The sequence below is a fragment of the Rhamphochromis longiceps genome, linkage group LG11, assembly GCF_057381845.1.
Source record: "Rhamphochromis longiceps isolate RC_006_pf linkage group LG11, R_longiceps_female_GT1.1, whole genome shotgun sequence".
NCBI classification, from domain to species: domain Eukaryota; kingdom Metazoa; phylum Chordata; class Actinopteri; order Cichliformes; family Cichlidae; genus Rhamphochromis; species Rhamphochromis longiceps.
The window spans coordinates 27,042,513-27,067,289 of record NC_140567.1 but is presented as its reverse complement, the minus strand read 5'-3'; the positions used below and the strand labels follow the sequence as shown (position 1 = coordinate 27,067,289).

At 38.5% G+C, this 24,777-nt stretch overlaps 2 protein-coding genes across 8 annotated transcripts; both read right to left on the bottom strand.

Moving 5' to 3' along the window:
* Positions 1-1,406: 1,406 nt before the first annotated feature.
* tomm40 (translocase of outer mitochondrial membrane 40 homolog (yeast)) lies at positions 1,407-11,728 on the bottom strand. 4 transcript variants are annotated; one of them, XM_085423413.1, is made up of 9 exons: positions 11,611-11,728; positions 10,679-10,914; positions 10,390-10,550; positions 5,794-5,895; positions 5,569-5,674; positions 4,606-4,728; positions 4,374-4,450; positions 3,348-3,450; positions 1,407-1,908 (listed from the first exon to the last, which is right to left on the bottom strand). In XM_085423413.1, exons 2-9 carry the CDS (start codon positions 10,893-10,895, stop codon positions 1,769-1,771), a joined length of 1,029 nt encoding a protein of 342 aa, XP_085279539.1. In that variant the 5' UTR covers positions 10,896-10,914; positions 11,611-11,728; the 3' UTR covers positions 1,407-1,768. The 4 variants fall into 4 exon arrangements, with proteins under 4 accessions (XP_085279539.1, XP_085279536.1, XP_085279538.1 ...); XM_085423410.1 differs by having other exon boundaries at positions 11,607-11,723; XM_085423412.1 differs by having other exon boundaries at positions 11,603-11,709.
* Positions 11,729-13,612: 1,884 nt separating this feature from the next.
* ddx61 (DEAD (Asp-Glu-Ala-Asp) box helicase 61) lies at positions 13,613-23,877 on the bottom strand. 4 transcript variants are annotated; one of them, XM_085423406.1, is made up of 13 exons: positions 23,739-23,877; positions 22,132-22,932; positions 20,914-20,977; positions 20,671-20,775; positions 20,092-20,221; positions 19,456-19,602; positions 18,769-18,863; positions 18,529-18,651; positions 18,303-18,431; positions 15,202-15,382; positions 15,015-15,116; positions 14,710-14,921; positions 13,613-14,041 (listed from the first exon to the last, which is right to left on the bottom strand). In XM_085423406.1, exons 2-12 carry the CDS (start codon positions 22,305-22,307, stop codon positions 14,740-14,742), a joined length of 1,434 nt encoding a protein of 477 aa, XP_085279532.1. In that variant the 5' UTR covers positions 22,308-22,932; positions 23,739-23,877; the 3' UTR covers positions 13,613-14,041; positions 14,710-14,739. The 4 variants fall into 4 exon arrangements, with proteins under 4 accessions (XP_085279532.1, XP_085279535.1, XP_085279533.1 ...); XM_085423409.1 differs by having other exon boundaries at positions 22,132-22,876; XM_085423407.1 differs by lacking the exon at positions 23,739-23,877 and adding an exon at positions 23,619-23,737.
* Between the last annotated feature and the right edge of the window lie 900 nt (positions 23,878-24,777).

The following is a 24,777-nucleotide window of genomic DNA, read 5'->3' as shown; positions in this document are numbered from 1 at the left end:
TTTGATTGGCCTCAAACATGCTGATGTGGGGTCAGTAAAGATAACTGTAAATGGCTTTGAGAGGGTTTATACTGTTTAAATGGGCTGATGGCCCTACAATAGTAAAGAGTACAGTACACTGCATAGATAGAGAGGAAAGATCTATCACTCTGTTGTAAATTTAGCTCAGAAATGTTTGATATATGTTGGCTATGTGGAAATTCATGGCTACTTCTGGGTTTTACCCCAGACTTTGAGAAACGCTAACATTGAATTTAGTTTATGTTTGTGGTATTCATTTACCTATAGTATGCATGTTCACTACAGAGGGGCCTTTTGCTCTACAAACACAGTGAGGCCATTGTAATGGGAGACGTTAAAACAGATAGTGAGACTCCTTCTGCTTATAAAGGATGTAAATCCTTAAGTGACGGCTAAGCAGAAAACAAGACCCTAATTCTCTTTCTGTCCCATGTGACTATGGTGGGTCTCATCAGCAAGATAGATGAGTCTGCATATCAATACCACCTATAGAAATACATTTACTTATAAAATTGGCGACGTGTTTAATACTTACATACATGAACTGTTAATATTTGACATTTTACTTCTGTTACTTAAAGTACATTTTCTGTTTTAATGTGTCTGTTATTAATGAACACATACATCTAATAGTTTTCTCTCCAGCTACAATAACATCTCACTGCATGCTTCACCATATTCCACTATACGGCATTAAAGAAGTTCCAGGTCAAGTTTTAGTTTGGTAATTGCGCAACTTCTTAATCAATTTGAACATTTCTGACAGATGTAACTGGGCAGGTACTGTATATTTCAGAAACTTGTGAACATAAGTAAACCTTGTACCTTTCTAAACAGTACTAATCCAACTATGACTAAAGAATACAGGAAATAGCAATTTTTTTTAGTGTAAGTGAAGAACTCTAGAAAACAACTTATAATATTAGTTGTAGATTCGAAGACTGTTTTTTTTTTTCAAGTATTAAAAAAAAAAAACATGCATTACTTCATAAAGCAATGATGTAAAATCAGTTATATGCTTATGGTGAATCTACTCGAAATTCTTGCCTAGTTTATCATACAGCAATATACACAAATAGTAACATTTTGTTTTTTCACAAAACTGTAGGATCCTCTGTAGTTTCATCACTGAATATTCTTCTTTCCATAACAATTATTCCAACATTAAAGTCTAAAGTTAACAACAAAAATATGATTTCAGCCTAAAAATGTAACCATAGCTTTGCTAAATTTATTTTAAGCTGGATGGAAACAACTCACTAAAGTAAACCCAGCATATCACTCACAGACTCAAAGAATCCCTTTCATGAATGTATTGCAGCTCATGTGATACACATAATCCAGGTATACATGTTGTATTTTATAAACAATGACACAGGCAAATGTACAAAAAGTAATCACATTTATTTCAATTTATACATAACCACCATATATTATGTCTCACCACTTACTTTGATTTTCACATCACATGTTGTCATGCGTCACATGATCCCCTCTGATATACATCTCTCTAGACTCTGGGTACATCCAACACACCATAAAGGAAAGACATTTGTGCTACAGTATGTAGGCATGGCTTGGCCAGTCCTGGCTCCTTGAGTCATTTTTGTCTCTCTGTCTGCCTCAGAAAATCAGTTATAAGAGAGTCTCTCAATCCAATTTTTAAAACTTAGTCCAGGTTTCCTGTGTGTCTCTGTGCCGGTCCAAACGGTGGCCTGTGGGCTGGTTCCAAGCAGCCCCCGAACCTCTAGCCAATCGTGACACCAAAGCCACACTGGAATTTGTTCTTACGGTGGTTGAGGAAAGCCCCGAGGGCCAGTGTGAGAGGCAGCGGCAAGAGCTTTTTCTCAAGAGTTGCTCCAACCACCCAGTTACTGTCAACTGATCCTGCAGAAGAGAACATAGAAGTGATGAATTTTGAAATGGAAATGTTTGCTTCCCCTTTTTTGGTAATGTTCTTACTAGAGATGGCACGATACCACTTTTTTATGTCCGATACATTTGGATATCTGCCGATACCGATATGAATCCAATAGTGTTTTTTAATCAATAAAACTGTTTTTTTAATATCTTGCTGCATTTTGTATAAGTTCATACTCAAGTTTAAATAAACAACAACACTAAAGCTATTCTGTTATACCTGTATGTAAAAAAATACACTGCACCCAAAATATTTCATAGTTCAGCAATACTGATCAATCTAATAAACTTAAACCTACTCCATCCTCCCTATTCTGGTATTTTAAAGAGTACTTAGCAGAAATATTAAGCAACCTAACTAACAGGGTTGCCAACTCCCAGCAAAAAATAAAAATAGGGAACCACCCCCCCCTCCACCTCATGATGCTTAATCGACGTAATCAACCTTAATTTCGATGTAGGGTGAAAAAAAAATGCACAGAAATAAATTATTTTTCAAGAATAATTAAATAGATTCAACATCTTTCTTCAACACAATTCCAGAATTCACAGATGATACTTTCCCAAAGGAAAAAGTACTATAGCTTACTAGGGTATATTAGACTTAACAGTTACTATATACAGTAATGGACTTCTATACATTTTACATCAGATTAAAACTTTGGGTGTAAGATTCAGATAATTATTTATTAAAAGCTAGACATTTAAAGTGAGAATAAGAAAGAAAAGTATGTCTTTGTGCCCCCTTTTCATGCCCTATCGGCCCCCCTGGCTAAACTTTGCTAGATCCGCCCCTACACAGTTACCAGCCGTCAGCTGTAGAAAAAGATCCTGGTCTAGAAAGTAATATTAAATAAATTCTAACAACAGCTTATCAAGCTTAAACGTGCTACTGTTGTTCAGCCGCTGGTTTCCTCTTTCTCGTGCAAAGTGGGCCAAAAACAAAGAAGAGAGACGGACTGATCATTAGCAGTTTCACGATTGAAGTAGCAGCAGGAGAGGGAAGGAGAGAGAAGAGGCAGTCGCTCCATATATCGGTTGTTAAGCTTAACGCAGGAATGCTTTACAAACATTAAGAGATGAACTTACACACTTGCTTTACTTCTCTTAGGGATAACTTCCTCGAGATGAAATGCCGGTTTGGTAGCGAGGCTCCAAATACACACAGCTGCTCTATCACGTGAGGCATACTGCAGCGAAGTGCAACGGTTATGAGCCGAGTTACGCCATGTCGCAAGTTTTGTGAGGTGCTTTTTTGATATTTAATGGATCGAATTACATTTTTTATTTCTGTCCGATATCCAATCCAGTAATTTACGTCAGTATCGGACCGATACCGATACGTAATATCAGATCGGTCCATCTCTAGTTCTTACTGATTGTTACAACTTGTGTACGGTATTTACCTTTAAAGAGCAAATTTGCTTTGGGGAGGTCCAACTGGTAACCAAAGGATGTTGTTGTGTCTTGCATCCTCGTGTTGGCTTCAAATTCAACTCCTACCTGCAACTGTGAAAGAAGAAATTTAAAGTACATGTAACATTAAGTCTGTTAATTCAATATTAAAGTACCCATATGCACATTGCACGTGTGCAAAATATTTTCAAAGCCAAAATCAGCAGACTTGCAAAAAATATATTCCAGAATTTAGATTTTGTTACTCACATCAGAGTTAAGGCCAGTTTTCACTGAATGTGGAGTAGAAAATCAAAACAACCCCAAAACACTGTTTTGCTAGGATTCCCAACACTGCAAACTGTTCACGCCAAATGTGTCACTTTAAGGACAACACAGAACAACACAGGATTTACTTCACCTGTGATTTTTGCAAAAAAACAAACAAAAAAAACCCCCCCTCAGTATATTTGTTCCTTTATCCAGACTCCAATGTGCAGCAGTCAAACCCACAATCGAGTCTCATCAACACTCTTTGCAAAATTTTACCAACATTCATAATCTTTGACCATCAGAAGCAAAATTGTCTCTGATGTTAATATATGGTTGTGAATTGCTCAATCTCTCTGGCTGCATGCGTTTTTGACTTATTGTTTTTATTGTAAAAATGTATTATGTGCTCAGGAGAAAGAAGCCATTGCTTATCTAAAGTACATTTGCAAGTTACAGGGATTTTCTTGTAAACGTCCCTCATGATTCTCTAGACTTTGGCTATGCACTGGATGAAAGAAGAGAATCTTTTTGTTGTGTTTTTTTCGTTTGAGCTACAAAACATTTTAACCATTACTGTTAAAGACAGTTACAGGTGGTTATGTTGCCCGCAAAATTATGACAGGTTTGGCATTGTGTCAGTGATGGCCTCAGGAGGCCAAACTTCCACATGCCCAAGATGAAATCCTCAGATCCACTGTGAGGATTTATGCAAGTGTAGTGTGACCTGAGTAGTATAGCAACACAATTTAACTGAAGTTAGATACCTGATCATTGGCTTTGTGATAGTATGTAGCATGAGCTCCTGCTCCTCCCAAAGTCAACGTAGCAACATAGTTTTCACCTGTGGAGTTTTTAAAAAAGGCGGGGAGAATTACTAATCCATCTCTTAGATAGCTCACATTTTACCATACCCTTAAAGCTTCATGATAAAATATATAAATTTTAGCACAACGTAGTCTTACAGTGCAGAATGTGAATCTTAAAGAGCGATTTTACCTGTGTACCTGCCCAAGAGAGAGGTGACCGCTCCTTCCTCCCCTGGTCTCCTGTGATACACAAGCTCTCCACCGAGAGTCAGTGCTGGAGTAATAGACTGAAGATAGTGGGCCACCAAAATGCCTGCAGCAGTAAAAAGCATCTATTACAAATACAGATTATATTTTCTTTTGAGACACATTCCCGTTGTACACTTTTTTATATTTTCTAAGCCGTATGTCATGCGATTGCCTGCTCAACGCACTGAGCTAAACTGGCGCCCACAGAGGATGTTTGTAGTCTATAAGCACTCCTAGCTTTTCATTAAAAGCTGTTATAATCCCTCCTGTGTAGTTCGCTAGGTTTTTTTGTTGTTGTTGTTGCTGTCGAGTTGGGTTTTATTATCAATGGTTGTGAATACGTGACAGAGTATAGTAGTAGTATTCTAAGAAATGAGAACTTCTTCCAGGAGTCACAGTTTGGACACATAGACTGAACTAGCAATGTATTACTTTCTGTAGGTGAGGCAGCACTCATTCATGGACATCAGGCGCCCCCTGGTTTCCATTAATGTTTATTAGATTATTAGGTTGATGCTTTGCTTCTCAGACATCACACAATTCAACTCAGCAGCAAGCTGAAATTCAGTCACATCAGCTGTGGTTCTGAAAGAACATCTGGAAAGTGTTTTATTGACACACGAAAGCATGAAAGGCCCAATGACGCTCAATTTATTATTTTGCTATTAAAAAAAAAAAAATCTTCCTTTTGGACCTTTGTTTATTGAACTAAATGCATCAGGTTTCATATTCATTATTAAGAATAATATTTTTATATTTCATTTTGCAGCACATTTTTTACTTTTTTTGTTGCAACTTCTGCTACAGTTTTGTCTAGGTCTCTCTTGGAAAAGAGATTTTAATTTCAATGTGACTTTTTCTTCAATAAATAAAGGATAACTGATCAAACTAATCTTTATCATACCAGATCCAACAAGTACATCTGGATTTCCGAGCGTCACAGCAGATGTGAAGTCCTCTCCTCGATACTCCATGTCACACTGCCAGTTCACAAACTTATGCTGCTGAGTCTGAAAATAAATAAATAAAAAGAAAATATAAAATACTGAAAGGACAACAAAACATTCACTGAAACGCTTAATAAAAATTCTAAAGGATCACATCTACATGCTATTGCATGTCTACATACCTGTATGGCTATTTTGGAGCGTACAGCTGTTGTAAGATGGTGGATGACCTGCGCATTCAGACTGCCGGTGTTGTCCATATCTCCAACCATCACTGGGAATGACTAGAGAGAATACCACTTCACTGTCAGCTTTTCAAAACTATGTCAACAGCTGTATAAAATGGCAGTCAGCATCAATACCGGTAATACAGAATCTGGGGCTGTGAAAATGTGAAGAAAAACAATCCAACCAGGTGTTTTTGAAGTTTAGAACTCTAATAATACACTAAATGTCAAACACACTAATAATATGTCATTTAAGCCCCTTTTCCATTAGTACCTACTGGGATCAACTTCAATTGGTTTTTCCATTTAGTAAAAGTACTTGGTATCAGGTACTTTTCGATCAAGTACTAAAATGTGACGTCGTCAGCCTGCATGCCACTGATTGGCTGGTCAGTAGCGTCACTCGATGAGTCATGAAGGCATATCATTAACACCATTTTTGAAACCCACCAATAAGAAAAATGGCTACAAAAAACAATACGGTGATCCCTGAGACCGAAGAAAAGGCACAGACTGAGCAAAAGGTATATTCTTGCCACAACGTCCACCTTTTTCGTAGCGTTCGTGTCATGTTAATTACTCTGCGGGACGCTTGGACGTGTTGCTATGACGACAACCACGCATGTTAGGTAGTACTGAATTGTAATGAAAAAACAGTCGATCCAAGTTGAAGTTAGTCGAGCCAGGTAGGTACTAATGGAAAAGAGGCTTTAGAGACAAACTCTAAATGGGGGGAAATGCACACAATTAACACCATAATAAAGTTGAGTTATCTTTAATTTAGGCACACTTTGTATGTTTCAGGAGTGGCATTGGTTATTAATAATATAATATAGCACACACAATAATGATTTTTGTCATCACTATATTCAATTGTTTTTGTCAACCACAGGTCAGACTTTAATGGTCTGGAATACATCTGGTGTTTAAACAGCTTCCATAATGCTCCAAAATTATGTTTTTCAGTTTTGTTTTGTCCAATTGTTTTGCACGACAAAAATACAGATTTCACATAAGTGGCTGATGCTTTACAATTACACAGGACCCTAAATTCCATAAAAAGACCTATCACGTTCACAGACCAACATTTCCTAATGGTCTTGAAACATTCAGTGTATTATAGCCGGTTGTTTTTGATGTCAATATCCACAACTATACTCAAGATATTTATGAATGTCACTGTAAGCCTCATTGTAGCGTATCTCAGCATCCCACTAAATTAGTGAACTATCATGAGGTCCCCTAAATTTTTGAGACAGGCATTTAAGGTGACACTACTTTGTAGGGGTGGGGGGGAAAATCGATACTGTGTAGTATCGTGATATTTTGTTTGCTAATAATGTATCGATACAGGGACAGCAGAAATCGATATTTTGTTACAAAAAAAGTTTTTGTGGACTGGAACTCTGACTTCAGAGCATGTTGATCCTTTTTCTGAGCAAGGATCCTGACATTCCTTCACTGTCCAAATGTGTTTAACTTGTTTTTTGGCAGCAATAAACATGACAGTTTACTTATTTTAATTTAAGACATGTTTTATTTTAATTAAGTTTAAAACTTTTTTATTTAATGTTAAAATAAAATATTATTTTATTTTAATTTACTTTCAAATTCTTCAGTTGCTGAATGGGCTGCATAGTTTTCATAAATTGCATAGTTCAGAATAGCTATAATTGTACCAGATGGTTGCATTCAGTTAAGTTGGACTAGACTGTAATACAAACCATTCAGTTTGTCAACAATAAAACTGACTGAAATGAGAGAAAGACTGAGTGTGAGACTTTGATATTAGATAAAATGAATATTGATAAAGTTTACCTTTATGTACAGAATCTGAATATCGCAAAATATTTTAAAAATTGCAATAATATCGTATCGTGCGTTAAGTATTGTGATAATATCGTATCGTGGGATGTATGGTGATTCCCACCTCTACTACTTTGGCTCAATAATCCAAATCAACAAGTTAGTTTTTAGGTTAGGTGGCCACATTTTGGTGCTCTAGATGAATTTCTGATGCATATAATATTGCTATTGCTCTACTGTATGTGAACGTCTACAGTTAGTTTCCACATGCATTCAACATATATTGTAATTTTTTCAAAAGAAATTGATAAAAAAAAAAAAATGATTATGCACAGATCACTCAAGTCACAGTGACAGACAAGATCTTTTACTGTTTGCATATAAAATGCAATCCCAGGGATCCCAGGAGCTGTGTTGTCCAGGGGCTTTTGCCCCCTGGTAGGGTCTCCCATGGAAAATTGGTCCTGGGTGAGACACCGGACAAAGAGCAATTCACAAGATCCCTATGAGTAGAATAGAATATTTTATGGATAGAATTTTTAGGCATAGCCAAGTAGCAGAAGGCCTTCACTTGGGTGGTCTCAGAATCTTATCTCTGCTTTTCATGGACGATGTGGTTCTGTTTGCTTCATTGGGTGATGGCCTCCAGCTCACACTGGAACGGTTTGCAGCCTAGTGTGAAGCGGTGGGAATAAGAATCAGCACTGCCAAATCTGACGCAATGGTCCTCAGCCGGAAAAGGATGGAGTGACCACTCTGAGTCAGGGACGAGTTCCTGCCTCAAGTGGAGGACTTTAAGTATCTCAGGGTCTTGTTCACGAGTGACAGGAGAAGAAAGCAGGAGATCGACAGACAGATTGGTGCTACGGCTGCAGTGATGCGGACACTGTACCGGTAAGACGTGGTAAAGAGCGAGGCGAGGATAAAAGCAAAGTCGATCTACGTCCCTACCTTTACCTATGGTCATAAGCTCTGGGTAGTGACCGAAAGAAGTGACCAAAAGAACAAGATCGCGGATACAAGCGGCAGAAATGAGCTTCCTCTTAAGCGTGGCTAGCTTCTCCCTTACAGATAGGGTGAGAAGCTCAGCCATCCAGGAGGGGCTCAGAGTAGAGCCGCTGCTCCTCCGCATTGATAGGAGCCCGTAGAGGTGGTTCGAGCATCTGACAAGGATGCCTCCTGGGCAAGGTGTTCTGGGCATGTCCCACCGGGAGGAGGCCCCTGGGCAGACCCAGGACACACTGGAGTGATTATATCTGTCAGCTGGCCTGGGAACGCCTTGGTGTTCCCCTGGACAAGCAGGACGAGGTAGCTGGAGAGATTGATTTCTGGGCTTCCCTGTGGGAGCTGCTGTCCCCGTAAACCAGCCCCCGGATAGAAAGAACAAGATGGATATAAAATATCACTAATCATCCATTATGGCTTATTAGACATTTATGTGAAGATTCACACTGAAGTAGAGATACACTATTAATGGTGATCACGAGTTTGACTTCAACCAAATAAATGAACATGATCAAGTGATATTAAAAATGTGTTCTGCCAATCAAACACAAAACAAAATCAAATAAATCGCTCTCTAAAATTACCCCCTGATGAAGTCCCCTGCATATGCCAAATAACAGCTGTTACCTGCACCATAAAATGTATTGGATGTCATCTGAACAAGTATCACTAGATTAAAAAGTCAAACATCTGGTACAACAGAAGGTGTGGAACTTGTTTCTCAAAGCAGATTATCATCCGTTGGTTTATAAAATACTGTGCATTTAAAACAAGTGACGTAAACCAAGAACAAACAATGTGCAAAAAGTATAGCAGACTCACGTCTGTGTGGCAAAGTCACACAGCTAACTGTAGTAAGATGATTGCATAAAGGCAACGTAAACAATGCAATTGTTTCTTATTGAAATCCTCCAATAGCAGGTCAGGTGTCCAGAAAATCAAGCATGTACAGTTTATCCACCCAGCTCATGAAGACATAGTGAAATTGCCAACACGTTTTACCAAAGATATATTCATCCAGTAAACACAGTGATTAATGAAGGCTTTAGGAAAATAGTCAAAATGCTGGACAAAGATGTGTTAACCCTTAAGCATTAAGCAATACTAAAATAATACTAAAACAGTAGGTCGTTTCCTGCATAATCCTACCTTTTATTTTCATTTGGCTACACTCAGGGATGGCCACTTTAGTTTGTTTTTTTGTGTTTGTTTTTTATCCTGTAGTTTGGACACAACTTTATTTAGTTCAAATTCAAATGTTTGAATGACACAAGACAATATATTTCACCTCAAAGAGGTGAATAAACACTTTAAAAAGATTTAATTAGCAGGAATTTAGCACAATATACAAATACAAAGAGTGTCCTGTTTGTTTTGATTTTATCTTACACTTTGGTAAGTTTTCTATTTTTCTTCTAAAAGATGCACTGAATCTAGGTGACTTATTTTTTGCAAAGCATTGTACATAAGGAATGTAAGGCAACATGAATATAAAAGCTATGCTACATTTACATGACAGTGCAAAAAAAAGAAAAAAAGGACAATTTTGTTCTAATGATTATTCGTGACAAATAACCGCGACCTCAATAATATTCATGCATTTTAAATGAAATGTTGATGTATTTATGGAATTAACATTCAATTCTGTAAACATTACAAAGATTTACACACAACGGTCAGAATCACATCAGTAGTATGTTAAGGCAAAGGCAAAGAAAAAAGAAAAAAAGAGAGCATTACCTCTGCTGGCCCAGTCTGTTTACTGCCTACATAGGTAGCACCAAATCGATAACCAGAATCACCCAGGGTGCTGAGGGTAACAGTATGGCTGACCTGGAAGTGGTTACTCAAGCCTTTGTTGACCACTAACCGCACCCCTTCCATCTGAAGTGGAAACACCTCTGAAACAAAGCAGGGAGAACAACACGGCTTAACAATGACACTTGATGCAATGATACAACAGCATAATTATGATGCAAAAGTTGAAAAACAAATGAAGAAATGCAGAGAGAGCGCCTCATTTCCAGACCTTTACATTTGCGGTGGCATTCGTCATATGATCCTGGATTTGGGAGAGAGGCTTGTGCATCTGCCGTCGGCTGGTCAGATCCAGCTGCTGGAGGGACGGAAGACACTGAGGGCATAGTGAACCCAGGAGGGACCGACACCAAGCCTGGCACCCCTTGTCCACTTCCAGCTACAGCTGGGGCTGGACTGGGGGAGGCGGCAGCCAACACACTGCCCATAGTTTTAGATGGTAACAGCCTATTGAGAGAGACAGGCAGTGTATAAATACATTATTGTTTCAAAACAGCAATAAAAGCTGCATATTTGCATTCAGATTACAAACTGTTAAACTGATCTTGTAGAAATGGTCAAAAAGTAAATTTGAACATGAACTGCATATCCTGTGAGGTAAATACACAAATACATACACGCGCATATTCTGCTCAGAGATCTGTTACTCATGCTTCATACAGTATATCTGTAAGCCCTTTAGTAACACGGAGCTCTTAAAGCATTTGCTCACAAGACTTCAGCGACCATCAACACCGCTACCCTCATTGAAGCATTGGTGCAGCATGTTGGTTTCAGCTAAGGCCCAATTTAGTTAGACTCTCGAGATTTTAAATACAATAAAAACAGTATAACCTGATAGTAAGACATGTTGTACTGCAGTTGGTTATTTGTTAGTTAAGCCACATATGGATTTAAGCCACCAGCTGACAAAACTATTCACTAGCAGCATTTAACCTATGAATGCTAAAGCGAGCTAGCAGAGGTTGGTTAGCTAACTGGCTGGCTAGGTAGCCATGTGGAATTGACCACGAGATCTATTCGCCCATATGTGAATAGAGCGGTAACTAGATTTACGACGCAAGACAGAGTAACGCCATGAAATACCCCCCCTGCCCCCAAATGACAAAACACCCCCTTCCTTTCTGCGGTTTACCTACTTACGGTGACGGTTTAGGTCCAGGGGTAGTTCAACACCGGTAAAGTTCACGACAACGTCAGTGACCGTAGTTGACAAGGATCCGCCCATTACCAGACTCGTCTGTGCATTGGCTCATGTGCATCTCATGCCGGCAACAATTGGCTGAAGCTAGGACAACCCTTTTGTAGTGACGTATCATTAGATTCATTTACTGAACATTCGCATAATTCGGCCTTTCACTGAAAGACATTCCAAGGGTATGGAGCGAACAGGAGTGTTTACACAATTATATGCGAGGAACAAAACTATATTAATTATACTAATATGAGAATACGGGTTTTGTGTATTTTTCAAAAAGAATGGGATCATCTCCCAGTGGACAGGGTTATTCAAACAGGTTCTAACTAAAATGTAAATAATGAAATGTTATACTGCATTTTAGGCAAATAAAAGACAGATTTATGGTTTGACTTGGATTCTGTCTTAGCAAGAAATATTAGGTTACATGGATCAGGCTTACACCAAAATGCAATCATTCATGAAATTAAAAAAAAACCAGAAAGTGCAGCTGTGGAGTGCAGTCACTTGAACTTTTTATCTGCTTGGAATTAGCATTGCAACACCTGATTTTAAAAAATAAATATAGTCAAGAAAAACATGGTTCATCAAGCCATAGAGATAATTTTCTTCTAAGAATAAAACAAAGGATTGCTGTTCTAATCCAGTAACCAAATCCACGAGTCCAATTACTAGTTCAGACACACTGGAAGAAAAATACAGATGCGCATGACAAAAACGAGTCCCCTCCCTGGGTGCTTAGCACTAATGTGAAAGTCAGCCAGAGAAACAAACATAAATACATATTTTAAATAGATGATGACCCAATGACACATTCATTGGAGTGTAAATGTGTGTGAATGCTACAAAGCAGTTTGCCATAGAAACAAAGTTGCGGTGTGAATGGGTGAATGAGGCATGCAGTTTAAAACACTTAGAATGCGCCACTAGAATAAAAAAGTTCTATATACAAACCAATCCCTGATGTCAAATAGTTCAAAGTCATTAGTGTAGTTACGACTACTGATATGTGACATGTGCTACATGAAATGCATTTATTAGTAAGTGCAACATTATTGAAACTTTGCTATTAGAACTCACAACTGTTTGTACTATTGGTGAAGAAAAGAAAAAATGTAATGTTTATCATAAGAAACGGGTGTCAAGCTTTGTGCACTGCAGCAGCACAGCAGCCCTTTTTAAAGGTTCGTCAGAGGAAAGAATTTTTTGCCATTTTGGTTTATGAAGGTTTGTTCCAACTCGTGCTCTTCTTTGGTCTCTTTGTGTACTATATTCCAAAATATTAGGTGCGTCTCACAATTAATGCAAATATCTTTAGTAAATCAAGGGGCAGAAACTTCACCTGTAAAGGCAAGAAGTGGTCACACCATTCAGATTTTCTGCCCAATCATCTGAATGTTAATGAAATGGTGATGACAAGAATGAAAGGATTACTGGTGCTGATTCCATTGTATTTTCCACACAGTTTGTCTCAGTGTTACAAAAATAAACCCCGGGAGACTGCTTGTGAGGGTAAAAATGCTAATGAGAAGGGTCAAGTAAGAATGGCCACATCTGTTCTAGCTGACAGAAATAAGGAAGTTGGGGAGAGGGAAATTTTTTTTCCATGTGTGTCATGTTGTAGCAAATGTGTCCAGACAAAAACTGTGGCTTTACCCTAATGCAGTATATGCAAATTTTATATTGAATGGTCTTTCAATCCTTAGTTTCTGCTAAGATTTTAAAAACCTCCACAGAAGAAGGGTCAGATTTCACACAAGGCCTGTGAAAGTAATGCAGTAATGTAATAAAATACCAGATTACTTAATTCAATACTGCAGACCATGCATCAAATTAATTTGGGGTTGGTGATCTTCAAAACTTTTTTTAAACTGATAAAATACATCATAATACTGAGCATGTCATAATTATCACAGACAGTATAAGAAATGACCAAACGTACGTGACCAAAGTTGCAGTTTTTCTTTATGTCACTGGCTCAAATGCATTTCAGCAGGATGTGGACACAAACATTGTAGTTCACAGTTGGCACTATCCACCGAGTTCACCTTTGGTTACGGTTTTATTCTTACAACAAAGCACCAAAAGCAGATCATTTCAATAGTGGCTGAATTTGGTGAGGTCCTTCAACCTTAGCTCAAATCACATAGGCATGATTTCTAGCAGTGTAGTCTGCCACACTGATAGAAATCACTGTCCATGCTCAAGTGGGAATTTTCTGTGGGACACCAGTTTACTAGTAAACTCAAACAGGAAATGAAAAATGTACAAAAATATTATTTTGAGGGAGGAAGGAGCAGAAAGAAAATCTTCACTTTGAATCTTGTCTGATGTGTAGCCAGTATTGTGTGACAAATGCCAGGCACCATGTTTGTTCTGCAAAACAAAAGAAAAAAGCCAGGAATAAAATTATAATCTCCAGTTCCAACCATGTCAATGTGTCACTACTGTAGTAAACCCACAGAGCAGATAGCTGGCCCTGTGTGCAGATCAGCTCTGTCCAAATCTATGCTGACTGTTCTGTAACCCCTTCACCTTTAAATCTTGTAAAGCTTTATATCCTCTTTCATGAAGATTAACTAATCAATTAAAAAGGTTGCTTCAGGAAGAGTGTTCAGATGCACTACATCCTAAAATACCCCTATATATGTACTCTTCTTATGGTTCAGAACACAGCGAGCAAGAATATTCTCTCTGGTTTCACCTGTACATGATATACTTTTTAAGCTATTCCTTGCTGATGAATTCACCTCACAATCATAATACTGGAAACACAGAATAGGGCAGTGAATACTCACTGGCCACAGATCAAACAGCTTTTCAGCAGGCGCGTTCAAGGCCAAGCATGAACCCTGAATAACATTTTGATGTAGATTAACTGACAAATGCAATTAAAATCTGTGTTTACACGGTTGCAACAACCTAGTCCTGAGCAACCAAAGGGCAGCAAACATCCCATCTTGTTTTATTTATAAACCAAACTTTTGACTCTTAGAGATTTATTTTTCAGTAATGCTTCAGTTTGAGCCATTCAAGGAACTGACCATTGATTTGTGCAGCTCCCAGTCCTTAGTTTATGCCTTCTCTTCACCATCTTCTGCGTCAACAGAGTGAAACTCTGCAACATACAGGCTCTTGTCAATGCTGCTGGGTATGGGCTTAATGTCAGTAACCAGCTGGTCCTCAATATTCTTCAAATTGTAGCGATCATCTGAAGTTATGAGGTTGATAGCCAGACCCAAGTGACCAAAACGCCCTGTGGAAAATCAACATGGTGTCAAGCTTGTATTAGTAGTGGTATTACAAACAGTAGCTGTAAACCTAACTTATTGACAAAACGACAGGTTACCTGATCTGCCAATGCGGTGGAGGTAGGTCTCTGCATTTTTGGGGAAGTCAAAATTAATAACCACGTTTACAGCCTGGATGTCAATTCCCCGAGTGAAGAGGTCTACAAGAAAACATGTGCTTACTCAACCCAGTGAACATTTGTTCTTCCACTTCACATTTTTCCAATGCAAAAACTCTTCACCTACCTGTGCAGACTAGGTTTCTGCACAATCCATTTCTGAAGTCATGGAACACACGGTTTCTGTACTCCTGCATCATCTTTGCATGAATGTAGAAGCATGAATAACCAAGTTGAGTGATTTTCTTTGCAAGAAGCTCAACTCTCTGAGTGGAGTTACAGAAGATGATAGACTGATTGATCTGGAGCTGGAAGAGAAAAATACAAAATGAAGGGTTATTTCACAAAATGTGAACAAAACTGTTTTGTTGGAAGCTGTGTTTACATTGCGTTGTATTTTTGTTTTATTAGCTTTAAGTGCAAATTTTATGTTTATCATAAATACATTTTCCTTTTTACTTAATCTAACAAAAAAAAAGGGAATTCAAATACACGTTACAGGCACAGTGGCACGCAAAGGCTGGGTCAAAATTTCCATTACTGTGAATAGTTAAGGAAGGAAGAAAGGAGGACAGACACCCCCCCCAAAAAAAGGAAGGATTTGTTCAGTGGTCCTCAGGTCAGAGAAAACAAAGAGCAACAGAAAATCAAAAGGTAATGCATTACATGATCATATGTGAAGCAACACTGGTGTAATTTCAACTAAAAAAAAACAAACAAACTAACCATTGTCTTTTTACTAGGGTCAGTACTGCGTGAACACAATGTAGGAGCCAATTATATTTACTCTATACCTCATAATGGTCCACAAGCTAAATCATTGTATGCCACTGCCGACTTTTCAGTCAGCCTCCAGGTGTAAAACATGAATATGAATGATGAATATGTTGGTTACTGGGCAAGCTAGCAATATTTTGGATGGCAGTGAAAGACTGATTTCATGAATACTTTCATAAAAGACATGAAAATGTGTCTTTTCATTTTTTATGAAATGCCTCATTTGTAATTTCATCTCACCTGGACGGTCACAGTATTCTGACAAGGGATGCCCAAACCTGTCTTCTTAGATTTTCAATTTATTTTTGCATATTTTCCTACTAATATCTTCGACTACAACACATGTCATACAACACAAAAAAACCCACTATCACCCCAAGGGGGCAGAGTTTCTCTTCTTAATGGTGCAGCAATCCAGTCTTTAAGTGATGATGCATTAATTGTGCTTCTGGGTCCAAACTGCTCTTCATTTATTGAGGCTGTTGTGATTTTTTTTTTTTTACATGTTTTAATACTTTGTATCTTGTTCTATTTAATCTGAACAAGCACTAAAAAAAAAGAAAAAAAAAAAAGCAGTGATCACTGTCGGCCCCTCTCGGTTTTTATTACAACTATTCATTTTAAAGCTCAATTTTTAAAACCTTACGATGTAACTACAGCCGAGCCCATGCGGTAAATTAATGACCAACCTCGTATTGTGGCTGGATTGTCTCAGTTGTTCTCCTGACTGAAGTTTGGTCCATTTAAAGGATCCTGCTATGGAACTGAATTTGTCCCCAACCATGGGGAACCCTTGCATTAACTTTTATCGAGTAGGGAAAAAGTTAGCGTTCATCAGCTTACTGTGTTTATATTATGCCAACCATAGCTGCGTAGCTAGCCACCATGTAGCACACCATTATATATCAGCTAGCCCAACTTCAATAACCCTGCAAACGTCACTGCTGCTGTTTAGTTTCCTGTCTTCATTTATCTCAGAAGTGAAAAAACGTTTTGTTTTTTTCAGAAATCCCTAATGCAGAACACGGTATGTCATGTTTAGATGGAAACTAGTGAGCTAACTCCCTGCCAACTTCTAACTCTTACATTTCATAAATTCTGTTTTTATGGATGCCTGGATGTTAAACTTAATTGTTACACCTATTAGAGCAGCCACACTGATCATTTTATTAAAGATGAAAGAGGAAATTTAGACAGTTTGTAACTCTTAGTGACGCCCCAGTGTTTGTTTGACTTTGGACCCAGAAATGGTTAATGACGTCAGACTTAAAGACTGGATAGCACAACTGGTTGGTCAAAACTAGGGGTGCAACAATACATGTATCTGTATTGAACCATTCGATACAGTGCTTTTGGTTCGGTACACACATATGTATTGAACAATACAAATTTTTTAAATTTATTTTATCAACTTTTCTTCTGATGATGCTGTCTGTGTTGAGAGCTCAGTGGATCTGCGTTCGACTACTCCGCCTAGGATGCATTGTCGAGTGCAGATCCACAGAACGCCGCCTACATGCATTCACTCAAGCTAGCGAGACAGAACCCTAGTGCAAAGATAAGTGGAAGCAGATAAAAACAACAACAAGCACACATGCTACAAACTTTACCCGAGTCATTTAGACAGCCGTTAGTACATGATTCTAAGAGGGCAAAAGAAATAGACAGGACAATTGCTATTTTTTATGCTGTCGACCCTTTTCTGTTGTAGAAAAACACCGGGTTTCAGCAAATGCTGAGAGTACTTGAGCCCCGATACAATATTCCTTCACGAACCTATTTCACCGATACTGCAGTTCCTGCTTTGTGCAAGGAGACAAAAGCCAAATTAGAGACGGCACTGTCAGCAGCACCCAGTGTTGCTCTGACCTCAGACGGCTGGACTTCAAGAGCTACACAGAGCTACTTAACCGTCATTGCACATTACATTGATCTGGAATGGCAGATGAAAAGCAGTGTTTTGCAGACACACATCATCGAAAGTCACACCACTGACGACTTAGCCAAAGATCTGTCAGAAGCTGTGAAAGATTGTAAGTTAGTGCGACCAAATGCTATAATACCTGTAACTACTGACAATGCTAAGAACATAGTTAATGCTGGGCTGGGGGTAAGAATATACCCCACAAGAAGGGTATATTATAGTTTTGATTTTGGAAAGAGACATTTCTCTGTAATAAACTTTTTTTTCCCACAGATGAGTGATTTCTTGATAAGATAGATTTCTTTTATTATTTTGTTGTTTCAGCAACATCTAATTTGAAAACTGTACTTTTGAGTTAAAAGAAATATTCATAATTTTAATACATTACAGATTTAAAAAAAGACATGAACATTTTTTTTGTATTGAAAAAAAATATCAAACCATGACACCAAAGTACCGAACTGAACCGTGATTTTTGTATATTGTTGCACCCGTAGTCAAAACTAATCGAAATTTTGATTACTTACCCTGGAGAAGAGTGTGTTAAGACAGTGTACCTTCTGTCTTTCAGTCACATAGGCATAGTACTGAGTGATGCCCTTCAGTGTGAGTTCCTCCATCAGGTTGATTTCATAAGGCTTCTGCATGTGCTTACTCTACACAAAACAGTTTACAACAACTTAAACTGTTAAACGAGAGTACAAACAAAGTGAATTCTTACTCATGCAGAAGATTTAATGTTTGACATCTTACCATGAATTTTTGCACACTGATGGGAAAAGTGGCAGAGTAAAGCAAAATCTGACGATCCTTTGGCATGAAACTGATGATATTTTCGATCAGAACCACAAAGTCCTGGGAGAGCAACTTATCTGCCTGAATAAAGGGAGGGGGAGGTAAAACATCAAAAGGAATAGTATGTCCACAAACTTAAAAAAAAAAAAAAAAAAAGTCAACAATAAACAATATAGAAAAAAAGAGAGCAAATCGTACTTCATCCATCACCATCATTTGAGTCTTGTCCACTTTTGCCACACCCTTCTTAATTAGGTCCAGTATCCTCCCTGGTGTGGCAATCACTACATGCACTGCAGGAGAAGCAAGCATGAAAAAACCAAGAAAAGTATTACTGCCATGGTTACTGGGAGCCATCATGGCTCAAGAGTTGGGAGTTCGCCTTGTAATCGGAAGGTTGCCAGTTTGAGTCCCGGCTTGGACAGTTTCGGTCATTGTGTCCTTGGGCAAGACACTTCACACTACACTTCACCCGCCAGTGTTCAGCAGCCTCGCCTCTGTCAATGCGCCCCAGGGTGGCTGTGGCTACAATGTAGCTTGCCATCACCAGTGTTTGAATGTGTGTGTCAATGGGTTCAGTGTAAAGCGCTATATGGCCATTGTGTTCTCTGCCCTTTAAGTCCAGCTTACAAACTTTCTCTCTTCCTGGCCCCATTCATTGGAGACTTAAGAGCCAACAAACAAGAGTCAAGATAAAGGAACAATTTGAACCTCAAATATGAACATATTTGCTACTTAGTTAATTAGTCAGATAAGCAATTTAAATTTAACTATATGTTGGGGGAAAAATAGTAAATATCTTTAACAATATTTAAAAAAAAAAAAAAAGATTCAGTTGCAGCCATAAAAATAACTTTTTTAAAATTGTCTTAAAATGTTAAATACCAGTCTCATCAAGACGCATGATGTCATCCCTCAAGTTTGTCCCACCCGTTGTAGCCATGATCTTGACTCCTCCCAGGTGCTTGCTGAGTTGAATGCTGATCTGGCTCATCTGCAGGGCCAGCTCTCTTGTTGGCACCATTACCATGGCTGGAAGGAAACGGATACAATAAGGGCTGATATTAATGCAGAAAAAATTAAGGTTTCCAGCAGCAGAAAAACTATTGATGGAGTAGTGCAGTGCAGCGATCATAATCAGTATATTATCAATATTTTCCATTAGTTTTAGAGCAACAAAAGAACCACTGATCAAAGTGTGCATGTGTGCAGCTTGAGCACAACATCCCTACAGTTCATGAAATTATCTCTACTTTTCAGTCATGGCTGTCATATATTCATGCTCATGTCTCAGTTTATTTTATTGCACTTCACTTAGTTTTCAGTAGTCTGCAGTGCTGCAGACCACTGATTCTGCACGGTACTTTCATGCACTACTCATACGCTGTGAAGCCACTAATCATGTACAGTCTGTCGCTACTTTCTTCCACTGTTGTCTAGCCACCAGGCATCATCTTAAACTGTAGTTGGTTGTCTCAACACTGACTGTAAGCCATCAGCCCAGACCTAGAAGAAACTCACCCTGGATATGATCCTTCTTAAGGTCTATCCTCTCCAGGAGAGGAATGAGGTAGGCACCACTTTTTCCCGTTCCATTTTTAGCCCTTGCCAAAATATCTCGTCCTGATAAGGCAATAGGGATGCTCTCCTCCTGTTGGCAGACAAACAAGTCGATTCAGAAAAATGGGCATGGTTCATTAGGCATGAAGCAATGTAAATAGACAGGACTAAAGGATCACCCCTACTGTTTCTTCTAACAGTCAAAAACGCGCAAAGTGGCACCAATGTTTAACACTTCATACTTATATGTAATCAGGAGGACTAGAGATTGGACTCATTTAGCCTCCTACTCACTGAAATTAAAACTTGTTCCAGAGTAAATTAATCAAAAATGCTTCTCTTCTGTTTGGTAGATGCATATTAGTGTTTCTCCTGCTGTTTTTTCCATTTGTGGACAACTTCCCTGCAAAGCATATGGCTGAGGCATGGGGCTGTATCAAGGCAAAGTGGGGGTAATGGGATTCTGTTAAAGGGTGCAACTATTTATACATCTAAATTAACACCAGAAACAGGAACCAGAGTTCTGGCTACTTTATTTACCTGGACAGGGGAAGGTTTCTCCCATCCCATTTCAAAGATTCCCATAAGCAGTTCTCGCTTTAAGCAGTAGTCTTCAAATTCATTTCCCTTGGTGGATGTCACATCCTGGAGAACACAACTCAATCATTTTAGTTTACTGTTTAAAACGATCCAGAGGTTGAGGATTACAGCACTAGATGGCAGCATGGACTGAGTCTAAGTAAGCATGTATAACTATACTTGCGTCTAATGGCAGTCACCTACCGAAGTTTTCACCCTGGTATCTTTTGGAGGAAGCTCCAGGCATTTCTTCCAGTCATCACCAAACCTAGTCGTAATCAGGAGTACAATTTTTGTAGGGAAGACCCAGACCATATCAAGTGAAAAAAGAAAACAAAATGTTAAAATAAGCACTGCAACATTTAGTTCTTTATTTCATAATCTTCAGAGAGGGAAAAGGGCTTTAAGCAGTGTGATTTGGCTCAACTTGGAAAGATGAAGACCTAATATACTAAAAATACACAACAGCTTAATGTAGTAATTTCTATGGCGAGCATTGGTGAAAGCAACTTCAAAGCAGCACAGCAATACTAAAACTAATGTATGCAAGGCTAATATTATAACTTCTAAGACCCACACAATGGACTAACCAATTATTAGAAGTACTCATTGTTTCAACTAGATGGCAGAAATTAGCCAGATATAAAGAATAACTTTCACTTGTCCATATGTGTATTACTAGTCTAGTTTGTTTTGTTTTTTAAAATTTACATGTACAATGACAATAACCTATTGTATTCTAAAGCAGTTCTGCTGCTGGCCATAATATTGAAGAGCACAGAGAGCATGCTGACGCCTTTAAAACTGCACTCTGGAAACCAGGGTTATTTTTGATGCCCACTGGTTAAGAAGAACTAAAAACAATTTCAAATTATATTCCTTTGGGTAGGCAGATACTTGCCCTCGACCTGTATGCATGTCCCTGTTTGGTAAGTGGGCAAACATCTAAATAAGTGTTAAATGCAAATCTACTTCTTTTGGTTAATTTATTTTGGATCTTGCTTTTAACACCCAAGCTAGCCCTGGTGTGAATGCTGATGATGTTCTAAAATTGTCACATATGCACACAAACCAAATGTGAAGTACATGATCTTCACAAAATTAACAATTCTGTAATTCATGAACTTCCAAACAAAGTACTAAGTGCTGCCAACAGCAAAAACATCTTACTGTTAAACCTTAAATTATTAAGTCATGTCAGGACAGGTGTAATGGTAATTAGAGCTGATAGCAGGGATTTAAAAAAGGCTTTGACTGTTTAGAAGATTTGGTGAGAAGTCCTGAACTTTCCCATGGGGTTCTCATGCAGGTTTTCTCTAAAGCACAAGCTGTCAAGCTGCAAAAAATGATTACGTGAGGAAAAAAACAACACTTTTCTGTTTTCAAAGTAGAAGAGAAACATTACTAAAGCAAGTATCTTACTTGATGCCTCCACTGCTCTGAGGTATGCTGGTCCTTTTATGGGCACTGGGATGTTGGACATTTGACAGGAGTTCAGACTGTTGTCCACCTGTCTTGGTCTGTCCCCTGAGCTGCCCATTTGCTGGTTTGTTCAATCCAGCCATTGGTGCTGGGTTTGCGGTTCTTGCTGTCGCCATGTGTCCAACACCTTAACTGGATTTTCCTCGCAGTATTGTAATATTTCAGCTCAGTTCCTTTTCACTGCTCTACTTTAATGTGCACATGTATTGCAAAACTAAAACGTGAGAAAAATAAAACCCTTTTCTCTTATCTATCCTTTTTAAACCATGTGTTCACAATCTAACATTCAGACCTCTTCATAAAAAGAAGTTTGTGTGTAAATTCTGCCTATTTACAATACAACTCTCCAAAAAGGAGAAATCAATATAAATAGCGTGACTAATATGACCAAAGAATAAACTTGTGTGTGTTTTTAGTGTGCACTTGTGAGTATGAGTTTGACTGTTACATTGACTGAAAATGGGTAGTATTAAAATATGGACAACTTGATCACATATCTAACTGCTCTCATGTTCAAGTATATAACTCGTACTGCTGGGGTTTAATACTGGATTGTTCTTAATAGTGGTCTGAAAAAAATTACAATCCCTGCAATTTTTTTAAAGCACTGGCAGGCTACATTAAATTTTGGGGGTCATTTTTTTCGGTTTTCAATTCTCCTGTAGCAAAACGCCAAGATGGAAGCCTACAAAATGTTAAAGGAAATGATGAACAATACACAAGAAAAGTAGTCCAGGTTTCCTGCAAGAAATAAACAATGGCGGTTGTTGTTGTTTTTTTAAGCATTAACAGGCTAGTCAAAAGAGAAGAGCACAAAAATAACAAGCGCTTCAAAGTGGTATTACTCAAAGGCACCTGACCAGATCAACGAAATACATTTCAGATGTGTACCAAAGGCAAAGCTCACCTTTGTTATATTGTGACAAATAATGCTGCCACCACAAGACTGGTGGTAGATGGCAAGAAAGTCTATCAAGTATTTATGGAAATATAAGTAAAATGAGGAGGTTGAAAAACGTGGAGTTAACATTTTAATTCGGACAACTTTGCCTTTGTTTTGATGCCGAGGCTAACAACCAGTGTAAACTTAATAACAGCTGCAAGCAGTTTTGAATTTTAGCAGCCAGTGTTATGGTCACTTAGCTAGCCAGTGCAATTGTTAGCCATGTTAAACAACAAAGTAAAGCCAACAGTGACCGACATGTGTTTAGTTTATCCATAAAGTTACCGCTATCGATAACAAAGTTAGCTAGAATACTTTAACTTACACGAGTGTACGCGCCGTTAAAACTTCACGTACAGCTACGTGGGCTTTGCCATCGAGCTAACAAGCTAAGATTGCGTCTTTTTTTTCCGGTTTGTGAGAAACTGTTTCAAAATATCTGTCGTTTACAAAGAAACCGCATCTGCATCCGTTTACATCTCACCCTTCAGCACTTTCATTCAACCATCCGAGCACGCTGATTCTAGCCTAGGCAGTATACGCTAACGGTGACGCTTAACTCTACCAGTCAGAGAAAGATGCTACCTTTCCCTTACAAACTTACCGCCTGTGTCGTGATTCAACTGTATATCGGCTTTTCGTTTAAGCTTGGTAGGCACTACTTTTGACAAAGGCACAGAAGTTTTTTTTAACCTTTTGTCTCTTCTTTGAGAGAACTGACAATTCAACATGGCCGCGCTCGTTTTGGGGTTGGCTGTTTGAACCAATGGAACTGCCAATTGGCCAATCACGGGCCTGTTTTCAAACGCCTCAAAAGTTTTAGCTACTCAGCTCAGGCCATCACTGAGGCACCGACTCTGAAGCCCAAAATACTGGCAATATGTAAATATAATGACGCTGACATTAACCTTAATACTTTTATTATTATGATCTCATATGAATGTTGCTTATTGAGGTAGTGAAGGTGGGTGAGCTTAAATACATGCAGTCAGCCCTGTGAAGTAATGACAGTGCACCAGAGAGGTGAAGAAGAGAGGTCTGGCAGGTTAGAGTGGGTGGAAATGAGTGTCAGGGGTGATTTGTGTAAAAAAAGGATAGCAGCAAGAGTGACAGGGAAGGTGTGCCTGATGACAGTAACACCTTGCAAACACGGGCTCTGACAAAAAGACATGAGAGCTGGAGGTGGCCACTGTGGAAACCTTTAAAGGGAGCAGCCAAGTAAAGAAGAATATGAGTTTTTCCCGTTAATATGGTCAAATATATTCATGTCATCCAGAAATCCAAACCAGTATCTGATAGCCTTAAATTTATGCACAAGTCGTACATCTCATATAACAAATACCAGTGTGAATTCTTATTGTGGTTGTTAAAACAGAGAATATAATTTTTACTATTAATCAATATCGCATCCTCTTTGGAGCCAACTATAGATAACAGGCACCCGTTGTTAGCTGGTCTCATGAGTTTCACAAATGCTGTTAGTGTGGGAATGGCTCTATTATTACTGGGATATTGCACAGGTGGAGCTTTCCGCACCACAGTTATATTATGTCCAAACAAAAAAGGTGTTATGTTTTTGTCAAAGCTGACAGAGAAAATCTGTGTTATTATAGATGCTGTTGGCAATTTGTTTTTTGTGTTCT

Coding starts and splice junctions, on each gene's coding strand:
- ddx61 (XM_085423406.1), bottom strand. CDS start 22,307: ATGGCGACAGCAAGAACCGCAAACCCAGCACCAATGGCTGGATTGAAC. Junction 20,978..22,131: donor CAGAGCAGTGGAGGCATCAA/GTAAGATACTTG, acceptor GATTACGACTAG/GTTTGGTGATGACTGGAAGA. Junction 14,922..15,014: donor CCACCGCATTGGCAGATCAG/GTAACCTGTCGT, acceptor GATTTTCCACAG/GGCGTTTTGGTCACTTGGGT.
- tomm40 (XM_085423410.1), bottom strand. CDS start 11,695: ATGGGCGGATCCTTGTCAACTACGGTCACTGACGTTGTCGTGAACTTT. Junction 5,896..10,389: donor AACAGACTGGGCCAGCAGAG/GTAATGCTCTCT, acceptor TATTCTCTCTAG/TCATTCCCAGTGATGGTTGG. Junction 4,729..5,568: donor AGATGTACTTGTTGGATCTG/GTATGATAAAGA, acceptor TTACTGCTGCAG/GCATTTTGGTGGCCCACTAT.